The following is a 23221-nucleotide window of genomic DNA, read 5'->3' as shown; positions in this document are numbered from 1 at the left end:
CCTGTACCGCAAAGACCCATAACTCCAGTAAAATACATGAGACATGTGGACTACAGCAAAGCAGATTACAGTTGGCCTTGGATATCAGTATCCATCTACATTACATTTTCGGGATCGGGTGATCAGGCTCGCAGACTTGGTTGATGCATGTCATCGATCCCAATTGCGTGGATCGATGCTCATGATGTCAATCACTGGATTGTCTGGTCTATTTACAGACCGCCGTCATATAGCTGGAATTTCCCGAGTGCGTCGTTAAACAACAAACAAACCATTCACAAATGAGCATCGATCCACGCAATTCGGATACGATGACGTGCATTTACCAAGTCAGCGAGCCTGACCACCCGATCCCATTAGTCGCCTCTTACGTCAAGCATAGTCGCCTTTTGCGGCAATCATGGTTTGCTGAAGACCTATTCAACCCCATACATATATGGGATGGAGACTTCATATAACACCACCTTAGGTTGAAACTAGATTTTATTTTTTGCGAAGACTGAACGTCAAGGTGACTCGTGTGAAGTAGTGGTCAAGACACCATATCATGACACTTTATAATTGAGATTGGAATTTGATGAAATGCAATGTACATGCCTCAATCGCATTTGTTTTACTGATTTCCCTGAAGCAGGATCAAGGTTGCTCGGGGCACTGTTAATGTTCATGAAGATCCGGAGTAGAATAGGTCTTCAGCAACCCTTGTTTGTCGTAAAATGCGACTATGTTTGTCGTAAGAGGCGACTATGTTTGTCGTAAGAGGCGACTTACGGGATCTGCTGATACATCTTACTGTTCAGGAATGGAACCAAGTTTCTTGATTTTTTGTCATATTTACTTCAGGACAAGAGATGTTATTAGTTAAATATAATTAATGGATTTTGGATTAACACACTAAAATTTATTAACATGACTCAATTGCATTTGAATACCACTTTACACAAAGCACGAGATATTTTCTAATATCTGACTGAAATAAAGAAACTTTAAAGCAGATACTGTTAAAAGATAAAAATTGCATCCACTAAGCATTCATAAATGAGGTAAAACAGAGAGGTGTTAGTATATTTTGGTATTACAGTATTTTCAAGATTTGACCTTTCACAAATAGGGAAACAAATGTCATGTTATCGAGATAATAAACTGTGTCCATTTTGAATGATATCAGATCAATATACCAGAAGTTTAACTTTATATACCCTTGGAGGACAAATCTATAAATGGTTCTTCCACCATTGATTAAATTCCTGTATTTTGCCAATTTGATCAGAAATTCTGATTCACATGCATAAAAAACGGATCACCAAGGAAAGGGGACACAATTGGTGCACATAGGGATGCCTACATGTTGCCTATCATATCCCTGAATTCCACAAATATGTTATTTTCGAGAAGTCTAGCATATCTCATATTGTTTTCTAAGTAAACTTCAGATTACAACCCAAATTTATTCCCCTATAGCCATCCAAACACAAGGTCCGCAGCAAGGTGTAAGGTGACGTGGAAATTGTTGGCAAACCAGACATTGGAGAACCAGCAGAAACTAGTTCGCAGATAACTGAACTAGATAGCAATGCAACACCCAAAATGGCGGAATATAGTCGAGATGCAGACAGGTTCAGTGGTGAAAGTAGACAAAATGTTGACATTGAGGCAATTCGACTGGGTATTTATTTCCCAAATAGAAACTCAAGTGACTTCCAACAGAAGTTGGCCATGGATCTGCACTAAAAGGAAATTCTGTGGAAGTACACTACACAAAGTTTGCTAAGGATCACCATTTTAAAAGGTAATATGTCAAATTGTGTGCTTATGTTTAAATAGCCAAAGACAATACTCTAACACAATACGTTCTGAAGATGCAGAAACGTTTTCCTGAAGGCAATGCTCACAAAGAAGATTGTTACTTAAACTTTGACTCTTAAACTTTGACTCTTAAACTTTGGTTTTGTTTCTCCAAATACAGAGAATCTACGAGGAACCCTGAAGGAACATTTCCCCGCGCCAATGATGTTTGTGCGTGTTTGCGACCGAGCTCCAACGAGAGCCGCAACATAAGTTCTGATTGTGTCATTAATTCTTTCAACGCTGAGATGAGTAAACCTTCGATTTATCTAAAACGATTTTTTTCAAAGCATTTTCGACAGCTTGTGGTTGCTCAACCTTTCAGACGGTGAAAGCAACACCACCCTTAAAGTTCATAAAATCGTCTCTCCACTCGTTACTTGGGAGAGCAAAGCTCGGTAGAAGCTGACCTCTTTTCATTTAATCATCGCTGACTTCTTTAACAGAGTGTGTGCGGTATACCTAGACCATGGTTAACTCCATGTATATGCCAATCCCTTCTGTAGAAATAGCAAATTCCCCACAAATACTTTCACATGCCCACCAATTGTACGGTTTTTTTTACGTATTCCATGCTTGATCCTGTGGTAATGCACTTATTTCTGCAAGGACACGCCTAATCTGGTCACTAACAGATACGCCAAAGCATGTTGTGGCACACTGTATAGCAATGTTTAGCTGGTTTTCCCATAACTCGATTTGATTGGAGAACCAATCATGTACTGTTTTAACGTTCGTTGCCGTGAACCTGTAATTTCTGAAGATATCAGGGAACTGAGTTTGAAACTGAGCACCAGAGACATCGACTAAATTGTTTTGTGTCTAAGGTCGGTTGCTTCTATACTACTCTCGATATTACCACCTACCATATTGAAGTTATAATATAGTGTCTTTATATATGTAATATGTATGTTATACTCCCGGGAATAACAAATCACCAGTATATTCAACTGCTTCGTTCTACTGATAACTGAGCGGGGCAGCCTGAAGTTACTCCCAAAGATATATAGAGGTTATCACGCGAGTGTGTTTGGGGATGGTAAATATCCTGCATTAGGAATAAACATTGTATTTAGCGAGCCTTGGCGAGCTACATACATAGTGTCTATTCCTAATACAGGATATTTACCATCCCCAAACACACAAGCGTGATAACCTCTTTATCATATAATGTCATTATTTAATTCTGTGCTTCAAAATCGCTTTCCCTCTCTCACAAACATTACCGAAACATTGCGAGTTTTCCTGGAATGCGCGGATTAATATTTATTACGTCACAGGGTAAGTGGTGTGTCAGTCGGACAGTGACAGTAGCCAATATAGTTCGAGCTGAAATCTGTTTCTTATACAGTGGCGAAGCAACATATAAGCAAAACAACTATTGTTTTTAATTGCCTTTCGCGGCAATCCATCGGTCTGTCCGCTAGAGTAACTGCCTTTTGTCAAAGGGAAGCTACTCTAACCCTAGTCTATGAGACGTCACACGGCCACGGTCAGACGTTGTTACAGTCGGTCTGTCCTGTCATAACGATAAGAAGTGTAGTCAGATGTACACACAGCGACAAAAGGAAACAAGGTAACAAGTCAAACATATTTCGGCCAAATCCAACTGTTTTAATTTGTGGAGAAGGTTTCAATCCGCAGAGGTTTACAAGCACAGATATATGGCTACTGATCCCGCTTGGCTAGGCCTCGTGCCCTCGCAAAATTATTTCGAAATTTATATCTCTTAAGTTGCCCAAACTTATAAAATGCCTGAGCTACGTCACAGTTAGACACTGATTTTCAGTATATTAGACTGTTCTTTTGATAATGATAGCAATTATCCCTGTAGTTTATCCGGATTCCCGATGGTTAATTCTGACTCGATCGCCGAATGACGAGGGCGACGCCATGTTTGTTTATAAACAGTGAAAGTAGTCCCTACTTGACCTTTGATATTTGCATCTCTATCCGCATATGACCCCAACGGATACCGTTTTTATCCGTTGACTTTATCCCGCCGAGAAACCTACCCATTATATGATAAAACATATTACCCACATGGATAAAGTCCCTTTTGAATGAGCCAGTTACAAAGTGCCGCAACTTTATGAAGTCGGTCCTTTCAGATAAAGAGATAACAGAATTCATAGCGGCCAATTCAACCTAATTACAAAATGGTATAGTCAAAATAGACAACCACGCCCAACCCAAACTGCACTCACTGAAACACTACTGAAGACTTATTCAATCACATATTCAATCACTGTCCCCAATACAAACAACACCACTGACAACTACATGTATACCAATCCCTTCCCCCATAATACAAATACAACATCACACTATTACTGCAACCATCAAATACAACAGCCATATACGCACAAATATCTAAATTACTTAAAAACACTTATCTAGAAAACAGATTTTGGGCCAATCACAAACAAATTATCAGCCCTAAAACTCTAGCTATAAAACACCACCTTATAAGATTCGGATCGGGATCAAAATTCTGAGTGCGGGGTCCACTTGCACAAAGCGATCTTAGCGCTACAATTATTGTAAATCCTTAAGATCGCGATCTTAGGCTTCGGCTACAATCGTCATCCACTTGCACAAAGCAATGTAGGCTAAGATCATTGTAAGCTACAATCGAAACTTACAATTGGTCCGGACCAATCTTAAGTAGCTAAGATTGTTGTAGTCCCTGAATAAACTTGACAAAATGGCGTGCAAGTCTTGGTCTATTTCACATAAATAATCTGCTTTACGTTCAAACATTGCCTCTTTATTTTGTTAAACTTTATAATTCGAATCGACACTTTAACAACATGAAGAACGCACCACAGCTTTAACGTCAGAAATATCGTTAATTACCATAGTTCAACACGTAACTATCGAGTCGATAGATAAAAGTAATATTCCCATCTGACTCAATACTGAAAGAAATGTGAATCAACATACCTTTTCGCGAAACAAGCGATTTGTAACGCCCGTGACCTTTTCGATAAAAATTAATACCCAGTGAATATATAATTTTATGAACCTCCAGTGACATCGTCCTATTGTTCTCTGGTCGGGTTAAATCTCATAAACAGGGACGCTGTAATGTCCCCGGGATTTTAAAGGATATTCAAGTCATATTTGCTATATAATGTGTTATATTATCCGATGGATTTTATATAATGTCCTGGGTATTGTTTTTATACAACTTCGGTTGAGATTGCAACATGAAATGAAATGTAAAATCAAATGACAAATATATTCTGTTTATCCCCGAGCTTCGAACTCCCAACCTTCGTATCTGTAGTCCAGTGGGTGTACCACAAGGCTCCAGAGGCGCTGATAAATCACTATGTTTTTAGGATGTCCTTTTCAAGATCCGCATGCCAGCAACAGATATTTTACGCCCGTTTCCTAATGTTCATGGAAAGTATGTTCGAAACATAAAAATGTTGATAAATGTTGTTTTAAGTTTCTTTTTTCGGTTCATAAGTTAGATAAAACACTTCCCCTCGGGTTGTTAGTGATATTTAAAACCGCGGGTTTTTAATATCATTACAACCCGAGGACGTGTTTTATCCTATACATAAACAATTGCTTTCTCGAAACATTATTCATTATTCTTATTTCCCGCCTATGCGCTTTTGATAGTTCCCGTCTATGAAACGAAATCATGAACGATATGTTTAGGATTTTACGAAAAGCTCCCCGAAATAGATGACGATCATGCATTTACACGTTATGATTTTAGGAATTATTATTATTATTATTATTATTTATTTTTATTTTCATAATAATTGTGTTGCTAAATAAGGTATTTATTTGTATTTCAATACTTTGAATACAATCATGAGTAGGCATTTCTCTAGTTGAAATAGAAAACAAATCACGACAATATTAATGCCGACAAGAATATATGCCTTCATTCTGGTAATCGTTTCCTTCAAATGATTGGGACCTTTCTTGAAACTGTGCAAAGTGCGATGGAGGGAGGTACGTGTTACGTGTCATTACCGGTTCCACGTATTATATGCGCAGCAAACTATGCGCGTTTGCAGACAACTGTAGACAGGAGTCGAGTTTAAAATATTCGTAAATTCACTGTTGAAGATTTCAATCTTATCTAAGATCGCGATCTTAACTCTAAGCAGTCTTACAGTCGCGCTAAGATCGGTTTGTGCAAGTGGAATAGAACACTTGTATGGTGATTGTAAAGTTGATTGTAGCCGCCTAAAGTCGATTGTAACTAAGACTGTTCTGTGCAAGTGGGCCCTGACATACTAATAGTAAGACTCTTTCAACTAGCCACTCATCCAATGCCAAGGCCACGGCTAACAGTTTTTTGGGCCTGACGTTTACTCATTATTCCTCATTATCGTTTATTAAACCCATGAAGATCCCGGACAGAACAGGCCTTCAGCAACCCTTGTTTGTCGTAAGAGGCGACTAACGGGAACGGGTAGTCAGGCTCGCTGACTTGGTTGATGCATGTCCCAATTGCGTGGATCGATGCTCGTGATGTCAATCACTGGATTGTCTGGTCCTGACTCGATAATTTACAGCTGAATTAGGATATGGACAATATTAGAAACATCTTTATTCAGGACGCATTTAGAAAGAAAAAAATAATTACTTTGAGCATTAAAAGGATAACTAATATCTTTCACAACTAATCCAAGACAGTTTTGGAAAACATTGAAGATGAGGTGGCGGCGGCCGAGGAGGAAGAGGGAGTAGGGAAGGGAGTCGGGTTTTGTTGTTTTGGTTTAAGGGTAGTCAAAGTAAGGATGAAAGCGTTCTTTCGGGAGAGATGCGTGGCCCTGAAAAGGGCCGTTGGAAAAACAAACGGGAAACTGGAACGGGAACGGAAACAGGAACGGAAACTTCACCCTAGGAAGGCGGCGAAAGCTTCCTCATTCGCGTTGCTCTGATTTGCATTCTTCTCACAGAGATGGTGTAGCTGTAGCTTCTTGTGTCTCACCAGACCCGTCAGCTTGAGGTAGTCGCAGTGTGGGGACCACTTGTGGTGTTCCACCCAAGGATCGTCTTGGGACGCCCATCTTCTCAGCCATGTGCCGCATTGTAAACAGTAACAACATCGGCACTCTGTGTTTACATCTGCATGGGCCATCTCTTCAGCGGTCTGGTTCATTTGCGTTGGCCATGCCTTGAACAAAGCGAGCCTTCTTACAAAGCGTAGATAATGGGGCGATGGTGTGTTACTGAATGGCGACATGCCACGTCTCCGTACAGCTTTTCTTCGTCTCTGCCATTCTCGATGCGATGATGATTTTAAAAATAAAATTCACAAGTGACACTGACCCACTCGAGTGGTTGCTCTCTTGTTTTATAGGAGAGGGACCGAATCGAACATCACTGCACGTTGACTGGTCGACATCGTGGCATGCTGATTGGTTCGTTCCACCTTACCTGCAACTCGGTTTTCCAAAACAAATTGACTCTTTTGTTTATTTTCCATAGGAAATGTTTGTTTCCATGGGACAGAAAGCACAACTGGGCTCGGGTGCTGTCTTCTGATTCAAAACCCAGGCCTCTCATTGGTCAGGTTTCAATCCTGTTTTGGGGATGGGTTGTCTTTAAATCAAGGAGAGCAGACGTTCATCAGGCACTCATAGCCATCATGACGAGCAAGAAGAATGATGCGTACCGTTTGGACAGGGAAGACACGACTCAATCCAGACGGTTAAGAACCGCTAACCATACTTATCGTTTGACATTCAACCCAGACTACTCCGAAACCGTACCACCAGACTACGTTCCTATAGAACTACCGTCTTTATTTGACAGGGTGATCGAGGACTTCTATCCACAGATGTCAGGCCAGAAGGGGGATCGTATTGGTCTAGGTATCGAACACCCCGCTTTGAACACTCCCTTTCGTCGCTTTGAAGATCTCCATGGGCTAGATATCTTGCATGCTGTGGAAAAAGTCAAACAGTCCAATAAAGCCCTTAACATCGATGCCATCATGGTTGTGACCTTTGTACACGTAGCAGATCCCGACAGGGTAGGATCAGGCAGTGGTCACCATCTGAAAAACGTGGTTGGACTTGAAGCATTTTTAAAATGCAAAACGGGTATTGTACGGATCAAGAACGAAGATCAATCCTGTTTGGCAAGGGCCCTTGTGGTGGCACAGCATTAGGCCCAGAAGCCCAACCCTCTGACCCAAGAATTGGAAAGCAAGAGAATGAGACTGACGAGAACGGATCGAGTTGACGTTCAAGGCATACGGGCACGGCACTTGTTTCGGCGCCTTGGCATTCCTGAAGGTCCCTGTCGGGGGCTGGACTACCTAGCACGTGTGGGACGTGCCTTGGCCCAAATCAACTATCAACTGAAAGTCTACAGTCAAGGGGTGGATCGGAGACTGATATACAAGTGTGAACCCATGACCCCAGACCATCGCTGTTACATGACTCCCCTCCCTGAAGCCCACGATGAAGAGGAGGGGGAGGAGGAAGAATGCTACAACCAAAACCGACGAGACTAAAAAAACGTTTTCCATGATTTTGAATGCAGGCAAGACACGGGGGAGCACATCCCAAATTTGTGCGTGGTGCAGTTAGAATGTGGACGATGCATCTGTCAAGCCACAAAGGAGTTGTGCAAACACTGTCCATGGAGACAAGAAGGTTACGGTCCCAGCCGCGAGAAAGCGTTTCGAGGCCCCACCACACTACGCGATGTGTGTGTGTGGTTGACGGTCCTGGACGAAAAACCCAAGAAGAAGAACCAAGAGGAGGAAGAGAAGGGCGGCGCACGCAAAAGAAAACAGGACGGAACCCTCTCAAGCCATCCCCCGACAAAACGTCAGCAATGTCCATCACCCCAGGAGGAGGGGGAGGATGCCGTGGAGGTGGACGCGCCCACCCACTTGGAGGAGGGTGAGGAAAAGGAGACGAAGAAGAAGAATAGCATCGTCCAGCCGCCCGAGAAGGAGGAGCTCATTAATGTGATGGCACATAACGCGCGAGCCTATGATCTGCACTTGATCATAAAGGGTATGTACCCACATCTGGTAAAACTCCCCACCAAGATTCGGAATGGACAACAGATTTTACAGGCAACCCTGGGACGATTGTGTTTCAAAGACCTTTGGACTGAATGAACTGAAGAAAGGGTATTTTGCTCACTTTTTCAATACTGAAGCCAACCAGACTTACAGAGGTCTCTATCCACCAGCTGTCATGTATGATCCCGATGGCATGTCTCCCACGGAACGCACTGCCTTCCTCCAGTGGCATACCAAGAAAGTTCAAGAAGGAGTCTTGTTTGACTTGCAAGAACAACTCTTAGCCTACTGTCAGAGCGATGTCGATATTTTGAGGCGTGGATTTGCTGACTTCCGACAGAACGCCATCAGGACGGTTTGCATGGATCCCTTTGTAGAGGTGATGACGCTCACTGCGTTCACCATGAAATCCTTCCGAAAACATGATCTGAAACTTGATACCACAGCCATTCTACCACCTCAAGTCTACCAACCCAAGAGAAACTATTCCCAGGCCTGTATGAACTGGTTAAGTTATCTCATGGAGACCGACCCCCGTCTGTACCTCCAGCATGCCAGGAATGGAGGTGAATAGGAGTTCACATTGTTACAGTGTGGATGCCTACTATCCAGCAACAGGCACCATCTACAAATTCCTGGGGTGTTTCTGGCATGGGTGTCAGAAACGGGTCGTCACCGTGTGGGAATGTGAGTTTACAAAATGCAACAGTAGGACTCTGCTTTGCATGCTTTCTTGCAGGGACCCCACTGTATCCACTTACCTGGTCTGCTAAACCCTCTCGATGCCTTCTATGGAGGACGAAACGAATCCAGAGCTGGGCCATTCGTTGGGTGAGATTACAGACGAACAGGACGGAAACACCATCAAGACGTTTGTGTCAGGAGGCCTCAAAAACTATGGCTATGAGTTAATGAACCCCAGACCTGATGGAAAGCGCACGACCAGCAAAGTGCGAGGGTTCACCTAGAATTACAGACACCAAAAACATCTCAACTTTGACACCATGAAAGGACTGATACTGGGACAACGACCTGGGAAGGAGGGGGAGAAAATCAGCTTGGATTACCCTCATAAAATCATTTGTAAAGGACCTCAACACGGGAACGCTCTTGTGACCCAACCCACCCGAAAAGACTACCGCACCGTTTACGACAAGCGACGCCTTGTCTATGATGAAACCACAGGGCTGCCTGTAGACATGCTCCCCTTTGGATACAGAGACGACTAGATCATTTTTATTTCATACCATTTGGGTGTCACGATGTTCTTCACGCTGTGTTGGCGTGTTCGGAGAGAGTACCATCATGTGTTGACTCACATCCGTGTAGACGTGGAAGAAACAACGGATTGAAAGTGGATCCACATGCACACCTTCAGAAAAAACACGGAACGAAATCTGACCAATCAGAGACTTGGGTTTTGTACCAATCAGAGGCCGCCTTTGCCCTTGGCGGCCCTCTGATTGGTTGAACCGAGGTCGTGCTTGTGGGACAGGCGGCGTGTGGGACAGAAACCAACCAATGAGAAGGACGGGTTTTCGTCAAATCAGGAAACAGGGAATCAGTGTCTTAAAACCGACAGACGCTCTCTGGTCATCACTTTTCCTACCGCTGTCCAAGCAACAACATCATCCCTCTGATTGATGTTCCTCATGTTGTGTTGGCTGTTGGCGTTTTATCTGGAAGAAACACATGTTTGGAGAGAGTACCATCAAGTGTTGACACACATCCTTGGAAAGAAACAAGGGACAGAAAAGTCAATCGACAACATCATGTGCAAACTTATGAATGCCAAGACACGGAGCGACATGGGTGGTAAAGGGAGTGGTGAAGGGAACGGTGAAATGACCGGTGAACTGTGGGGTGAAGTGTACGACGTAATGTGTGCGAAGATAAAGACCGACGACGCGTACGCCCAGTTACGTGCTAAGGCCGTCAAAGTGATGTGCGACATGATACGTTTGAAGATAAGGAAACTGACTGAACCCAAGAAAGTAGCACTGAAGAAGAAGATAAAGAAGACCCAGATGAAAAACACAAGCAAACCAGCAGCAGCAACCACAGCAGCAGCAACCACAACCACAGCAGCAGCAACAACCACAACAGCAGCAGCAGCAGCAGACAGTGAAACAAAAGTGACAGAATGTTTGAAACCTGCAACACCTTCAAAAAGGCGACCACGGAAGAAATTGTCTCTGAAGATCCATCATCAAGAACTACTGTAAGTATCATGCTATTCTATGAGATGTGTATGACGTTATGATGATGATGATGAGTGTCACGAATGCATGACTATGATCGTGGGTATACTTAAGGGTTCTTTTCTTGTTGGATTGACAGGACACCCATCCTTCCTTTCGCCGATGTCAGTTCAACGTCTGTGTTGGAACAGTGGTGAGAACAAATCCATCGGGAGCCATTCTATTCACCTAATGTGCCTGTGATGATGACGACCAGTGACGGTGATGATCATGAAGCACCCAAGCTGACAGCCCTCCCTTCAATGGATCTGGACACACCCACCCTGCTTGATGCTTCTTGGTCACCAGCATCACCGGAGGATGTCTTCTCCTCAGGTATGCCCATGGTCTGCTACGACAACAACAACAAGAACGATCCTTATGGAGAAGCTCAACTCACGCCTGTACAACCTGAATGTAGTGCCTGTCCCCACAACAACATGTTGAGATATATAAGCTGCAACAGTGGTCAAGTGATGTGTCATGTCTGTTTCAGGGAGGCCATAGACTGTACCTGTCCTACTGAGGACCAAACATGGTTGGGACCTGTTTTGGACTGTTTGATGGAGGATCACATCTTATGGTGACACCATCTTCACTCAAAGAGCTTGAAGATGTAAGAGCTTGAAGATGGAACATGGAAGATGAAAGGTTTTAGGGTTCTTCGCATGTCCATCCTCAGTTGTCTTTACGTATTTCCTATGTATCTGGTTGATGTTGTTGTTTGATTTAATTGCACTGACTCTTTTTGTCTTGATTGATCTCAACTCCAATAGGGTGCCAAACCAAGGGTAGAGGCTGCGTTGAAATGTCTGTCATGTCTGTGCACATGCTTGTTGTAAAAGTAAAGAAAAATGGATAAAAGAGAAAAGGCCATGCTTGAAAGATCAGTTGCCTTGTAAGTCGTCATGGAGTCCACATCGTGTTCAGACTGTGGTAAGACATTTTCTAGAAGAGATGTCTTACTTGGTCATAAAAAACACGTCCATGGCTTATCACCAACACCATCACCTATGAGACCAGTGACATCACCGCCGCCACCGCCGCTGCTGTATGTCAGTCACACAGAACACATGATGGCGTCATTTGGTGATGATGATGATGATAATGATGAAGAGGTCATGACCTCCCCTTTGACCGTACGTCTTTCTTTCACGATGTTCATTGCGGGACCCACAGAATCAGGAAAAAGTTCCTTTGTGAAATCATGTATGGAGCAGATCCATCGCTCCAAGGTGTTGGATATGCCACCCACACCATCGCATCGTGTGGGTGTACAGCGAATGGCAACCGCTCCATCATGAGCTGGAAGAGATGGCAGACCGCTTAGGGGACGCTCTTGAGTTTGTGCACAGCATGAAAGAAGTCGATCGTGCCTTGCCTGAAAAAGGTGTGGCCCCATTTTGGCTGGTCATCGATGATTTGCTGGGGGACAATACGAAAGAAGAAGAAAAGCAAGTGCTGCGATGGTTCACCAAGAAAAGTCATCACAGAAACACATCTGTGCTGTATCTCACTCAGAACTTGTTGCCCAATCGCCGCAACATCGTACCATCAGCCTGAATGCTCACTACATGGTCCTCTTTAAAAATCCGAGAGATGCATCATAGAGCGCCAGTCTGGCTCGGCAGGTATTTCCAGGTATAGTTCCTTTTCTGCGTGAAGCCTGTGAAGACGCCACCCGAGAGCCTTACACTTACCTGTTCTTGAAACCCACCACGTTGCAGGACCATCACGTACGCGCCCGCCTGTTTTCGACATCCGAGATGCCCCTCGTGTATGTGCCGATCCTATGAGATGAGGAGAGGTGACTTTCATAAAAGCAGGCGAACCCCTGACCTTCCTTCAGTGGAGTCACAGTCATCATGGGACAAAGACGGCCTATGAATGCCATGCCATCATCCCAACATGTGACCGATACCGAGTGGTTGTCTGAAAATGCGAGAAAACACACACTCTTTATGGACGACACACTCTTTATGGACGACACATGGCGACTCAGTGACATTGTTGAGGGACCTTCTCCTTCTTACACATTGAGTCATCCTTCTCATCCTGACAATGATCCATTTCAACAACGTCTGAGGTATTTTCAAACGTGGCCTAGACAGATGACCCAGACCCCTTAGGACATGGCCATGGCTGGCTATTTCTATCAAGGACGAGGTGACCGTGTTATCTGTTATTGCTGCGGTGTGACACTCTGCCAATTGGAAGCCACAGACAAACCCTGGAAAAAACATCTGAAGCACGCCAAGGCCCCATGCGAAGACCCCTTGTGTGTGTTTTGTCCTGATGAAGAAGTGAACGAAAAATACAGACGTTTGGAAGAGAAGAGTAGAGTGTCCTGTTCAATCCTAGTGACAAAGTTTCCTGTTCACAATAATCACAGGGACGCCCCCTCATCCTGTGGGTTTTGTGTGTGTGTGTGTTCCTATGGAAAAGAAACAAAAGGGTTGGTCCGGTTTGGAAAACCGGGACTCAGGACGGATGCCGGAACGGACCAATCGGTCCACTACGTGTTGGACAAATCAGGAAGCAGGGTGTCAGTGCCTCTCCTATAAAAAATAAAAAAGAGCAAAGCCACGCACACCGTCACAATTCTAGCACTGAATGAGAGATCAACCATGTCGTCTTGATACAACTGTATGAAGTGCCAGACCGACAGTCACAGTTACCTGTACTGCCCTGAACTGACATGTACCGAGTGCCACACTCAAGGTCACCGCCACTATGTCTGTCCCAAGATAAGCAGTCAAGATAAGCAGAAGACTTCCCAGGGCCCATGTTACAACTGCCATGCCGTGGGCCATTTCGCTGCAGATTGCCCAGAAGCCAGTCGAAAGAAGACTCCTGCAGCGCTGTCCATGTCGACACAAGTGACACAAGTGCTTCATCTCATAGAAGCCATGCATATCGATGTCCGTGCCCTAAAAAAATGCATCACACAACTCCATGCAGACGTCACACTACGTCTAGGTAAAAGAAAACGGGACAGAAGCCCCTCAATAAAGCACTCTTCAAAGCGTCGGTGACGTCATCAGTCCGATGAAGAGGAGGAAGAAGAAGATAGATCAACTGAGCAAAGTGACTAACGCATGGCACATGCTACTCCACTGTTTTTCAAGTTTCCAATCGTTTCCGGTTCTTCAGATTTCCAGTGTTCCAGTTTTCCTACAGTTTCCGACAGTTTCCGACCGTTTCCAGTTTGTTTTCCAACGGCCCTTTTCAGGGCCACCCATCTCTCCCGAAAGAAACGTTTTGATCCTTGCTTTGCCAACACAAACAAGAATCCAAATGAACCCACACCCTCCCCGTCCTCTTGGAGGTACACATCTACGAGTAAAACACACGCCTACGAGTAAAACATCACATATGTCTATCGATCTAAATATATAAACGTCTATTTGAAGACACGCATGACACCACGTTTTGCATGGAGACGCGCGTGACACCACGTTTGCATGTAGACACGAATAGCAGCACGCATGTAGACATACACGAGTGCCAACACATCGGCGTGGATGAGCGAGTGACAACGTCACGTACGTTTATAAACAACAAAACAACGTGTGTTTGTAGTCACGCGTGACATCACGTTTGCATGGAGACACAAAAGTACATCACGTAGGCATTCCTACATCACGTTCATGTCTGCCCATGTTGGTTCACCTTTAGAATTCGGACGAACGTTATGCAACATGATCGTGGTGGCGGTGGACAAAAGAACCGGATCGAAATCTGACCAATCAGAAGCTTGGGTTGTCGTCCAATCAGAGACCGCCTTTGTCCTGGGAGGCCCTCTGATTGGTCGAACCGGGGTTGTGCTTTCTCTCCCATGGTAAAATCTATTTCCCATGGAAAAGAAACACAAGGGTCGGTCCAGTTTGGAAAACCAAGGCGCAGGCCAGGCACCGGAACAGACCTATCGGTGCGCTGCGTGTTGGATCAATCAAGAAGCAGGGTTTCAGTGCCTCCCCTATAAAACAAGAGCGAACCCAGACACACACACTGCATTCTATGAGATCATCATCATCATCATCATGGCAACCACCTCAGAGAATTGGGACATGGAGATAGTTTCGATTGAAGTAAGGGTGCAACTGTGCAAAGAGTGCCGGTGGGACTTTTCTACGAAAACAGTACCATCACCAGCATTGCCATTGCTTCCTCCATGGCAATGCGAGAAGGGCAATGGTTGCCTGCCTGTGTATGCACATGGGACGAGGGCACGTGATGGCACATTCCAGTGCGTGTATTGTAACACCGTCCTGAAGGACACTTATGTGAGGCGTTTAAGCAACACAAGTAAGTGTCCTGTCAGGAGACAGGTAACGATCCATCCGTGCCTTTGCACCACTGCGTCTATGCAGGTGAAGAAGTATTCTTCTTCTTCTCCAAAACAGCCCTTTTCAGGGCCTATCTCTCCTGAAAGAACGCTTTCATCCTTGCTTTGACTAACCTCAAACCAAAACAAACAGTCCGACTCCCTTCCCTCCTCCCTCCTCCCACCTCCGCCGCCACCGTCGTAACCACCTCCCTCCCTCCCTCCCTCCCTTGACACCGCCACCGCTATCTTGGAGGCGCCATGCCGCCATCTTGGATAGGGAGATGACCCCTCGGAACCGGACGTGCCGCCATCTTTGAGGTGCACCCCATCCCCGGAACCTGACGTGCCGCCATCTTGGATGCGCACGCCACACGGACCGGAATTGTCGCCATCTTGCATGCGCACGCATGACCCGCAATGCCCTCTGCGCATGCGCATAAGTCACGTGGCGTCACGTAACCGGAAGTGACGTCATCAGAGGTCACCTCACCAAACCGACCAATCAGAGGCCAGGAGCGGTCCTGGAGTCCTGCACACAACTACTGATGTGAATGAGATAACATTGCCTGTGAATTACTAAGCAGGTCTTTGCCATCACTAGTCTACAACTGATCAAATGTTCAACCTTAAAGCAATTATTCAGAAATATACATGTAAGTAAAGGGCAGATTATATCGCCTCTTTTTAGGCATTTTAGAGGTTTTTGATACAGTTAACCACGATGTATTTAATATTTGATAACCTAGCCGACGAATCAGTGTAATGAAAGTTTACAAGACGTGTTAGAAAAGCAGATGGTCTGTCCAGCTAGTTTTCATACAGTGTTGGTACTCGCCAAGGCTGTTTCTTAAGAAAATAAATATTCATCATTCATATATCAAGCTGAACGACATTATACAAAGAGTTTGTGGTTAGGGCATATGTTCGTCATCTTCCCGAAGCAAGTGAGTTAACTGACCATAAAAGTCCAGGGCCCCCTTCCACAAAGCAATGTTAGCGCTACGACTGTCGTAAGTCAGTGTAAAAGAATGGGAGTTACAATCATCTTAGCGCTAAGATCGCTTTGTGGAACGGGACCCAGTTTCCACCCTTGCCGAACTAGGCTGGTATTATTGAGTTACATTTTCGCTGGACTAAGGAGTTTATGCATCTGAATGGTCTATAGGAAAGGGTTAGAAGCGACTTACTCGTAAAAGCCACTGGTGCCGCAACGATCGAGCCCTGGAATTCCTGCCTATTTCGGCAAGAGTGGCCGCCGCCTACTCCCTCCCTCCACCGCCACCGCGGAGCCACCTACCTCCCTGCCTCCCTCCTCCGCCGCCGCCGCCATCTTGGAGGCGCCGTACCGCCATCTTGAGTGGGGAAATAACCCCTCGAAACCGGACGTGCCGCCATCTTTGAGGCGCACGCCTCCCGGAACCGGACGTGCCGCCATCTTTGGTGCGCACGCATAACCGAAACAGGAATTACTGCCATCCTGGATGCGCGCCCCACCGGAACCGGACGTGCCGCCATCTTGGGTACGCACGCACAACCGGAAGAGACGCCATCTTGGATGCGCAAGCCACATAAACCGGAAGTATCGCCCTCTTGGATGCCCATGCATGAACCACAATGCCCTCTGCGCATGCGCATAGTACACGTGACTGGAAGTGACGTCATCAGAGGTCACATAACCAAACCGACCAATCATAGGCCAGGAGCGGTCCTGGAGTCCTGCACACAACTACTGATGTGAATGAGATAATGCAAGTGATACCAGAAGTGGAATCTGACTGGTCTATAGGAAAGGCTTAGAAGCGACTTACTCGTAAAAGCCACTGGTGCCGCAACGATCGAGCCCTGTAATTCCTGCCTATTTGGGCAAGAGTGGCCGCCGCCACCTCCCTCCCTCCACCGCCGCCGCGGAGCCACCAACCTCCCTGCCACCCTCCTCCGCCATCTTGGATGGGGAGATAACCCCTCGGAACCGGACGTGCCGCCATCTTTGAGGCGCACGCCTCCCGGATCCGGACGTGACGCCATCTTGGATGCGCGCCCTACCGGAACCGGACGTGCCGCCATCTTGGATACGCACGCACAATCGGAACCGGACGTGCCGCCATCTTGGATAGGCACGCACAATCGGAAGAGACGCCATCTTGGATGCACATGCCACATGATACCGGAAGTGTCGCCCTCTTGGATGCGCACGCATGACCCACAATGCCCTCTGCGCATGCACATAGTACACGTTGCCGGAAGTGACGTCATCAGGGGTCACGTGACCAAACCGACCAATCAGAGGCCAGAAGGGGTCCAAGAGTCCTGAATTCAACTACTGATGTGAATGAGATAACATTGTCTGTGAATTACTAAGTAGGTCTTTGCCATCACTAGTCTACAACTGATCAAATGTTCAACCTTCAAGCAATTATTCAGAAATATACATGTAAGTAAAGGGCAGATTATATCGTCTCTTTTTAGGCATTTTAGAGGTTTTTGATACAGTTAACCACGATGTATTTAATATTTGATAACCTTGCCAACGAATCAGTGTAATGAAAGGTAACAGCACGTGTTAGTACAGCAGATGGTCTGTCCAGCTAGTTTTCATACAGTGTTGGTACTCGCCAAGGCTGTTTCTTAAGTAATTAAATATTCATCATTCATATATCAAGCTGAACGACATTATGCAAAGAGTTTGTGGTTAGGGCATATGTTTGTCATCTTCCTGAGACAAGGGAGTTAACTGACCATAAAAGTCCAGGGCCCCCTTCCACAAAGCAATGTTAGCGCTACGACTGTCGTAAGTCAGTGTAAAAGAATGGGAGTTACAATCACCTTAGCGCTAAGATCGCTTTGTGGAACGGGGCCCAGTCTCCACCCTTGCCGAACTAGGCTGTTATTATTGAGTTACATTTTTGGCTGGACTAAGGAGTCTATGCATAGTCCAATCAAAATCGCGCAACGAAATCGAAATCCGGTTCGTAGTCTGTCGTGCAGATTTCGGTCGATTGCAGGATTTGCAAAGCATATGCACCGCTCATTCATTGTCAACAGATATTTTCCAAATCGTTTCATGTTTTTTAATCAAGGTGCTCACGTGATTTGATGCACTTCGCGATGTAAGACACGTTTTATCACAACATAGATCTTGATTATCGATCCGCCGCCATTTTATTTGAAGCAAATGCAAGTGATACCAGAAGTGGAATCTGACTGGTCTATAGGAAAGGGTTAGAAGCGACTTACTCGTAAAAGCCACTGGTGGCGCTACGATCGAGCCCTGGAATTCCTGCCTATTTGGGCAAGAGTGGCCGCCGCCACCTCCCTCCCTCCACCGCCGCCGCGGAGCCACCAACCTCCCTGCCTCCCTCCTCCGCCATCTTGGATGGGGAGATAACCCCTCGGAACCGGACGTGCCGCCATCTTTGAGGCGCACGCCTCCCGGATCCGGACGTGACGCCATCTTGGATGCGCGCCCTACCGGAACCGGACGTGCCACCATCTTGGATACGCACGCACAATCGGAAGAGACGCCATCTTGGATGCACATGCCACATGATACTGGAAGTGTCGCCCTTTTGGATGCGCACGCATGACCCGCAAAGCCCTCTGCGCATGCGCATAGTACACGTGGCCGGAAGTGACGTCATCGGAGGTCACGTGACCAAACCGACCAATCAGAGGCCAGGAGCGGTCCAAGAGTCCTGCACTCAACTACTGATGTGAATGAGATAACATTGTCTGTGAATTACTAAGTAGGTCTTTGCCATCACTAGTCTACAACTGATCAAATGTTCAACCTTCAAGCAATTATTCAGAAATATACATGTAAGTAAAGGGCAGATTATAGCGTCTCTTTTTAGGCATTTTAGAGGTTTTTGATACAGTTAACCACGATGTATTTAATATTTGATAACCTAGCCAACGAATCAGTGTAATGAAAGCTTACAACACGTGTTAGTACAGCAGATGGTCTGTCCAGCTAGTTTTCATACAGTGTTGGTACTCGCCAAGGCTGTTTCTTAAGTAATTAAATATTCATCATTCATATATCAAGCTGAACGACATTATGCAAAGAGTTTGTGGTTAGGGCATATGTTTGTCATCTTCCTGAGACAAGGGAGTTAACTGACCATAAAAGTCCAGGGCCCCCTTCCACAAAGCAATGTTAGCGCTACGACTGTCGTAAGTCAGTGTAAAAGAATGGGAGTTACAATCATCTTAGCGCTAAGATCGCTTTGTGGAACGGGGCCCAGTCTCCACCCTTGCCGAACTAGGCTGTTATTATTGAGTTACATTTTTGGCTGGACTAAGGAGTCTATGCATAGTCCAATCAAAATCGCGCAACGAAATCGAAATCCGGTTCGTAGTCTGTCGTGCAGATTTCGGTCGATTGCAGGATTTGCAAAGCATATGCACCGCTCATTCATTGTCAACAGATATTTACCAAATCGTTTCATGTTTTTTAATCAAGGTGCTCACGTGATTTGATGCACTTCGCGATGTAAGACACGTTTTATCACAACATAGATCTTGATTATCGATCCGCCGCCATTTTATTTGAAGCAAATGCAAGTGATACCAGAAGTGGAATCTGACTGGTCTATAGGAAAGGGTTAGAAGCGACTTACTCGTAAAAGCCACTGGTGCCGCTACGATCGAGCCCTGGAATTCCTGCCTATTTGGGCAAGAGTGGCCGCCGCCACCTCCCTCCCTCCACCGCCGCCGCCGCGGAGCCACCTACCTCCCTGCCTCCCTCCTCCGCCGCCGCCGCCATCTTGGAGGCGCCGTGCCGCCATCTTGGATGGGGAGATAACCCCTCGGAATCGGACGTGCCGCCATCTTGGGTGCGCACGCATAACCGAAACAAGAGGTACCGCCATCCTGGATGCGCGCCCATACGGCAACGGACGTGCCGCCATCTTGGGTGCGCACGCACAACCGGAAGTGACACCATTTTGGATGCGTTCGCCACAGGAAACGGAAGAGGCTCGATTTTGGATGCGCATGACACATGATACCGGAAGTGTCGCCCTCTTGGATGCGCACGCATGACCCACAATGCCCTCTGCGCATGCGCATAGTACACGTGGCCAGAAGTGACGTCATCAGGGCTCACGTGACCAAACCGACCAATCAGAGGCCAGGAGCGGTCCAAGAGTCCTGCACTCAACTACTGATGTGAATGAGATAACATTGTCTGTGAATTACTAAGCAGGTCTTTGCCATCACTAGTCTACAACTGATCAAATGTTCAACCTTCAAGCAATTATTCAGAAATATACATGTAAGTAAAGGGCAGATTATAGCGTCTCTTTTTAGGCATTTTAGAGGTTTTTGATACAGTTAACCACGATGTATTTAATATTTGATAACCTAGCCAACGAATCAGTGTAATGAAAGCTTACAACACGTGTTAGTACAGCAGATGGTCTGTCCAGCTAGTTTTCATACAGTGTTGGTACTCGCCAAGGCTGTTTCTTAAGTAATTAAATATTCATCATTCATATATCAAGCTGAACGACATTATGCAAAGAGTTTGTGGTTAGGGCATATGTTTGTCATCTTCCTGAGGCAAGGGAGTTAACTGACTATAAAAGTCCAGGGCCCCCTTCCACAAAGCAATGTTAGCGCTACGACTGTCGTAAGTCAGTGTTAAAGAATGGGAGGTACAATCACCTTAGCGCTAAGATCGCTTTGTGGAACGGGGCCCAGTTTCCATCCTTGCCGAACTAGGCTGGTATTACTGAGTTACATTTTGGCTGGACTAAGGAGTCGATGCACTTTGCGATGTAAGACACGTTTTATCACAACATAGATCTTGATTATCGATCCGCCGCCATTTTATTTGAAGCAAATGCAAGTGATACCAGAAGGTGAATCTGACTGGTCTATGTACTGGAAGATGTATGTTTGTTTGCTGATGTGAAAAACATGTACACTCATGTCTCAGCACTGGAATTATTTTGTAATAAAACAGGTATGAAAGTGAATCTCAATAAGACAAAATAATCATTTTTAGAAATGGAGGGCCCAGTATTAAGTGATACTAAGAGTGGCTGCTGGTAAGAAATCAGTAAACGCTCAAAAACTTGCATACTAACGTGAAGACATTATCACGTTTTCTTGTAGATGTTATTAAACTATGAAAACTCGCCAGATCTAGCACCAAGTGATTTCCACCTGGTTCCTAAACTGACAGAACACCTTCGTAGAAAGCGCTGTGACGACAACGATGACCACAAAGCTGACGTGAGTGGGTATTTCAGAGTGGCTTCCGAAAATTTGAATTAAAAAGCTTCAATATCGATATGAGAACTGTATTGAAAATCAGAGAGATTTTGTTGAAATATGAAATAAAATACACTTTCATAATTGTTGTTTTCTTTGTTAAGCTCAGAACTTTTTGACCAGCCCTTAATATATCCAGATTTCAAATATGATATATCTTTAACTGTTGATACTCCAAATACAGATCAGTAAAATATTGTCACTCACCCTGAGCCTGCGTGGTGGTAAGGATGTTTGCCAGGAGGACGAACACACAAACAGTTGATACGGGCGACATGTTGTCATACGTTGAGGCAACTGCGCCTTCTACACAAAACTGTACTGAATATACAACCTGATAGCGAGTAGCTCAACTGAAAAGAGTTTTTCACATTCAGATCACAACATGTTCTACTGATATTCCTTTCATTGGATCCTTTCAGCAAGTGTTTTTCAGATCTCAAGGTTTATGTCTGTGCGCTCCAGTGGACACAATGTTGGTTGGTTGGTGTATTGTTTAACCAGCACTCCGCGATATTCCAGCTATGTGACGGCGGTCTGTAAATAATCAAGTAGTCGAAGCTGCTTTACTGTAAAGGTTGTTGGGATGACGATGTAGTATGGGGCGATACATCTCGTCCGGTGGATGGTCTTTTAGGTTTAAACCTTGCACGGTATAGGGCTACGCGAACTCCTGAAAATTGTTGTTCTGCAGCAATGCATGCATTGTCCTGTTATAAGTGTAGTGTAATGGTCAAAATGTTTCATTCTATTTTCTATCAATTATGATAGCTTAATTGGTGAAGGAGGTATGAAATCTGGTTTCTAGAATTTCCACAAATTATGTATTACATATAGCAACAGCAATATACAATATTAAATATTTGTTATGGTTCGGATGTTTATTTAATTTCCTGGGTAAGAATGTTATGTTTCATTTTTTGGTCATGTGCCAATTTTACATCAACCTTATTAAGAAGGGAGATAAGCACAGACTGGTGTGGTCATGTCACCATGTGCTTTAAGCAGCATGCAGGAGGAAGTCATGCTAGGAGCCAGTGAAGTCAAAAGTAATGGTATGGCACATTTAGTCACTCATTTGAAAATTCATAAATAGGAATTTGTTTAGAAATGCATCTTCTTAGTTTCTACCATACACAGTATCTTAATTCTTCATAATTGAGGGTTTGTGGCTGGTTTAGACTTGGCTCATGGAAATACACCCTAGACTTCAATTTTGTTCATAATATTCTCACGGCCTAAATTTATAAAAGGTATATGAAATTGTAAGCTTCCTGTTTATCAAGTGCAGTTAAAGCATTGTTTCTGTACATTTATTGGACTATTATGTACTTAGTGCAATTTCCAGGTTTGTGTTGTACACCTTATTGTTAAATGTTCATACATTTGTAAATTAAACAAGTCCAACTTAGTATAATACTGCTGTATTATGAAGTTAATGTGTAAATTAATCAAATTGAAAAGCCATATACTCAATGAAATCCTTTCTATTTGTTACAGTTAATC

At 44.8% G+C, this 23221-nt stretch overlaps 1 protein-coding gene and 1 pseudogene across 1 annotated transcript in view; one reads left to right on the top strand and one right to left on the bottom strand.

Moving 5' to 3' along the window:
• LOC139479748 (pro-epidermal growth factor-like) overlaps positions 1-22052 on the bottom strand; it is a 36390-nt gene extending 14338 nt beyond the window's left edge. Inside the window, exon 1 of the mRNA XM_071262611.1 lies at positions 21923-22052. Within this exon, the coding sequence (XP_071118712.1) occupies positions 21923-21992 (70 nt within the window). The 5' untranslated portion in view covers positions 21993-22052. The remainder of the gene's footprint in view (positions 1-21922) is intronic.
• On the top strand, positions 10639-11693 carry LOC139471910 (uncharacterized; annotated as a pseudogene).
• Positions 22053-23221: the final 1169 nt, after the last annotated feature.

Source organism: Haliotis cracherodii, unplaced genomic scaffold, assembly GCF_022045235.1.
Source record: "Haliotis cracherodii isolate W230 unplaced genomic scaffold, xgHalCrac1.p SCAF_1, whole genome shotgun sequence".
Lineage (NCBI taxonomy): Eukaryota > Metazoa > Mollusca > Gastropoda > Lepetellida > Haliotidae > Haliotis > Haliotis cracherodii.
Note: the sequence above shows the minus strand (reverse complement) of the source record. Positions and strands in the feature narration are given on the sequence as shown.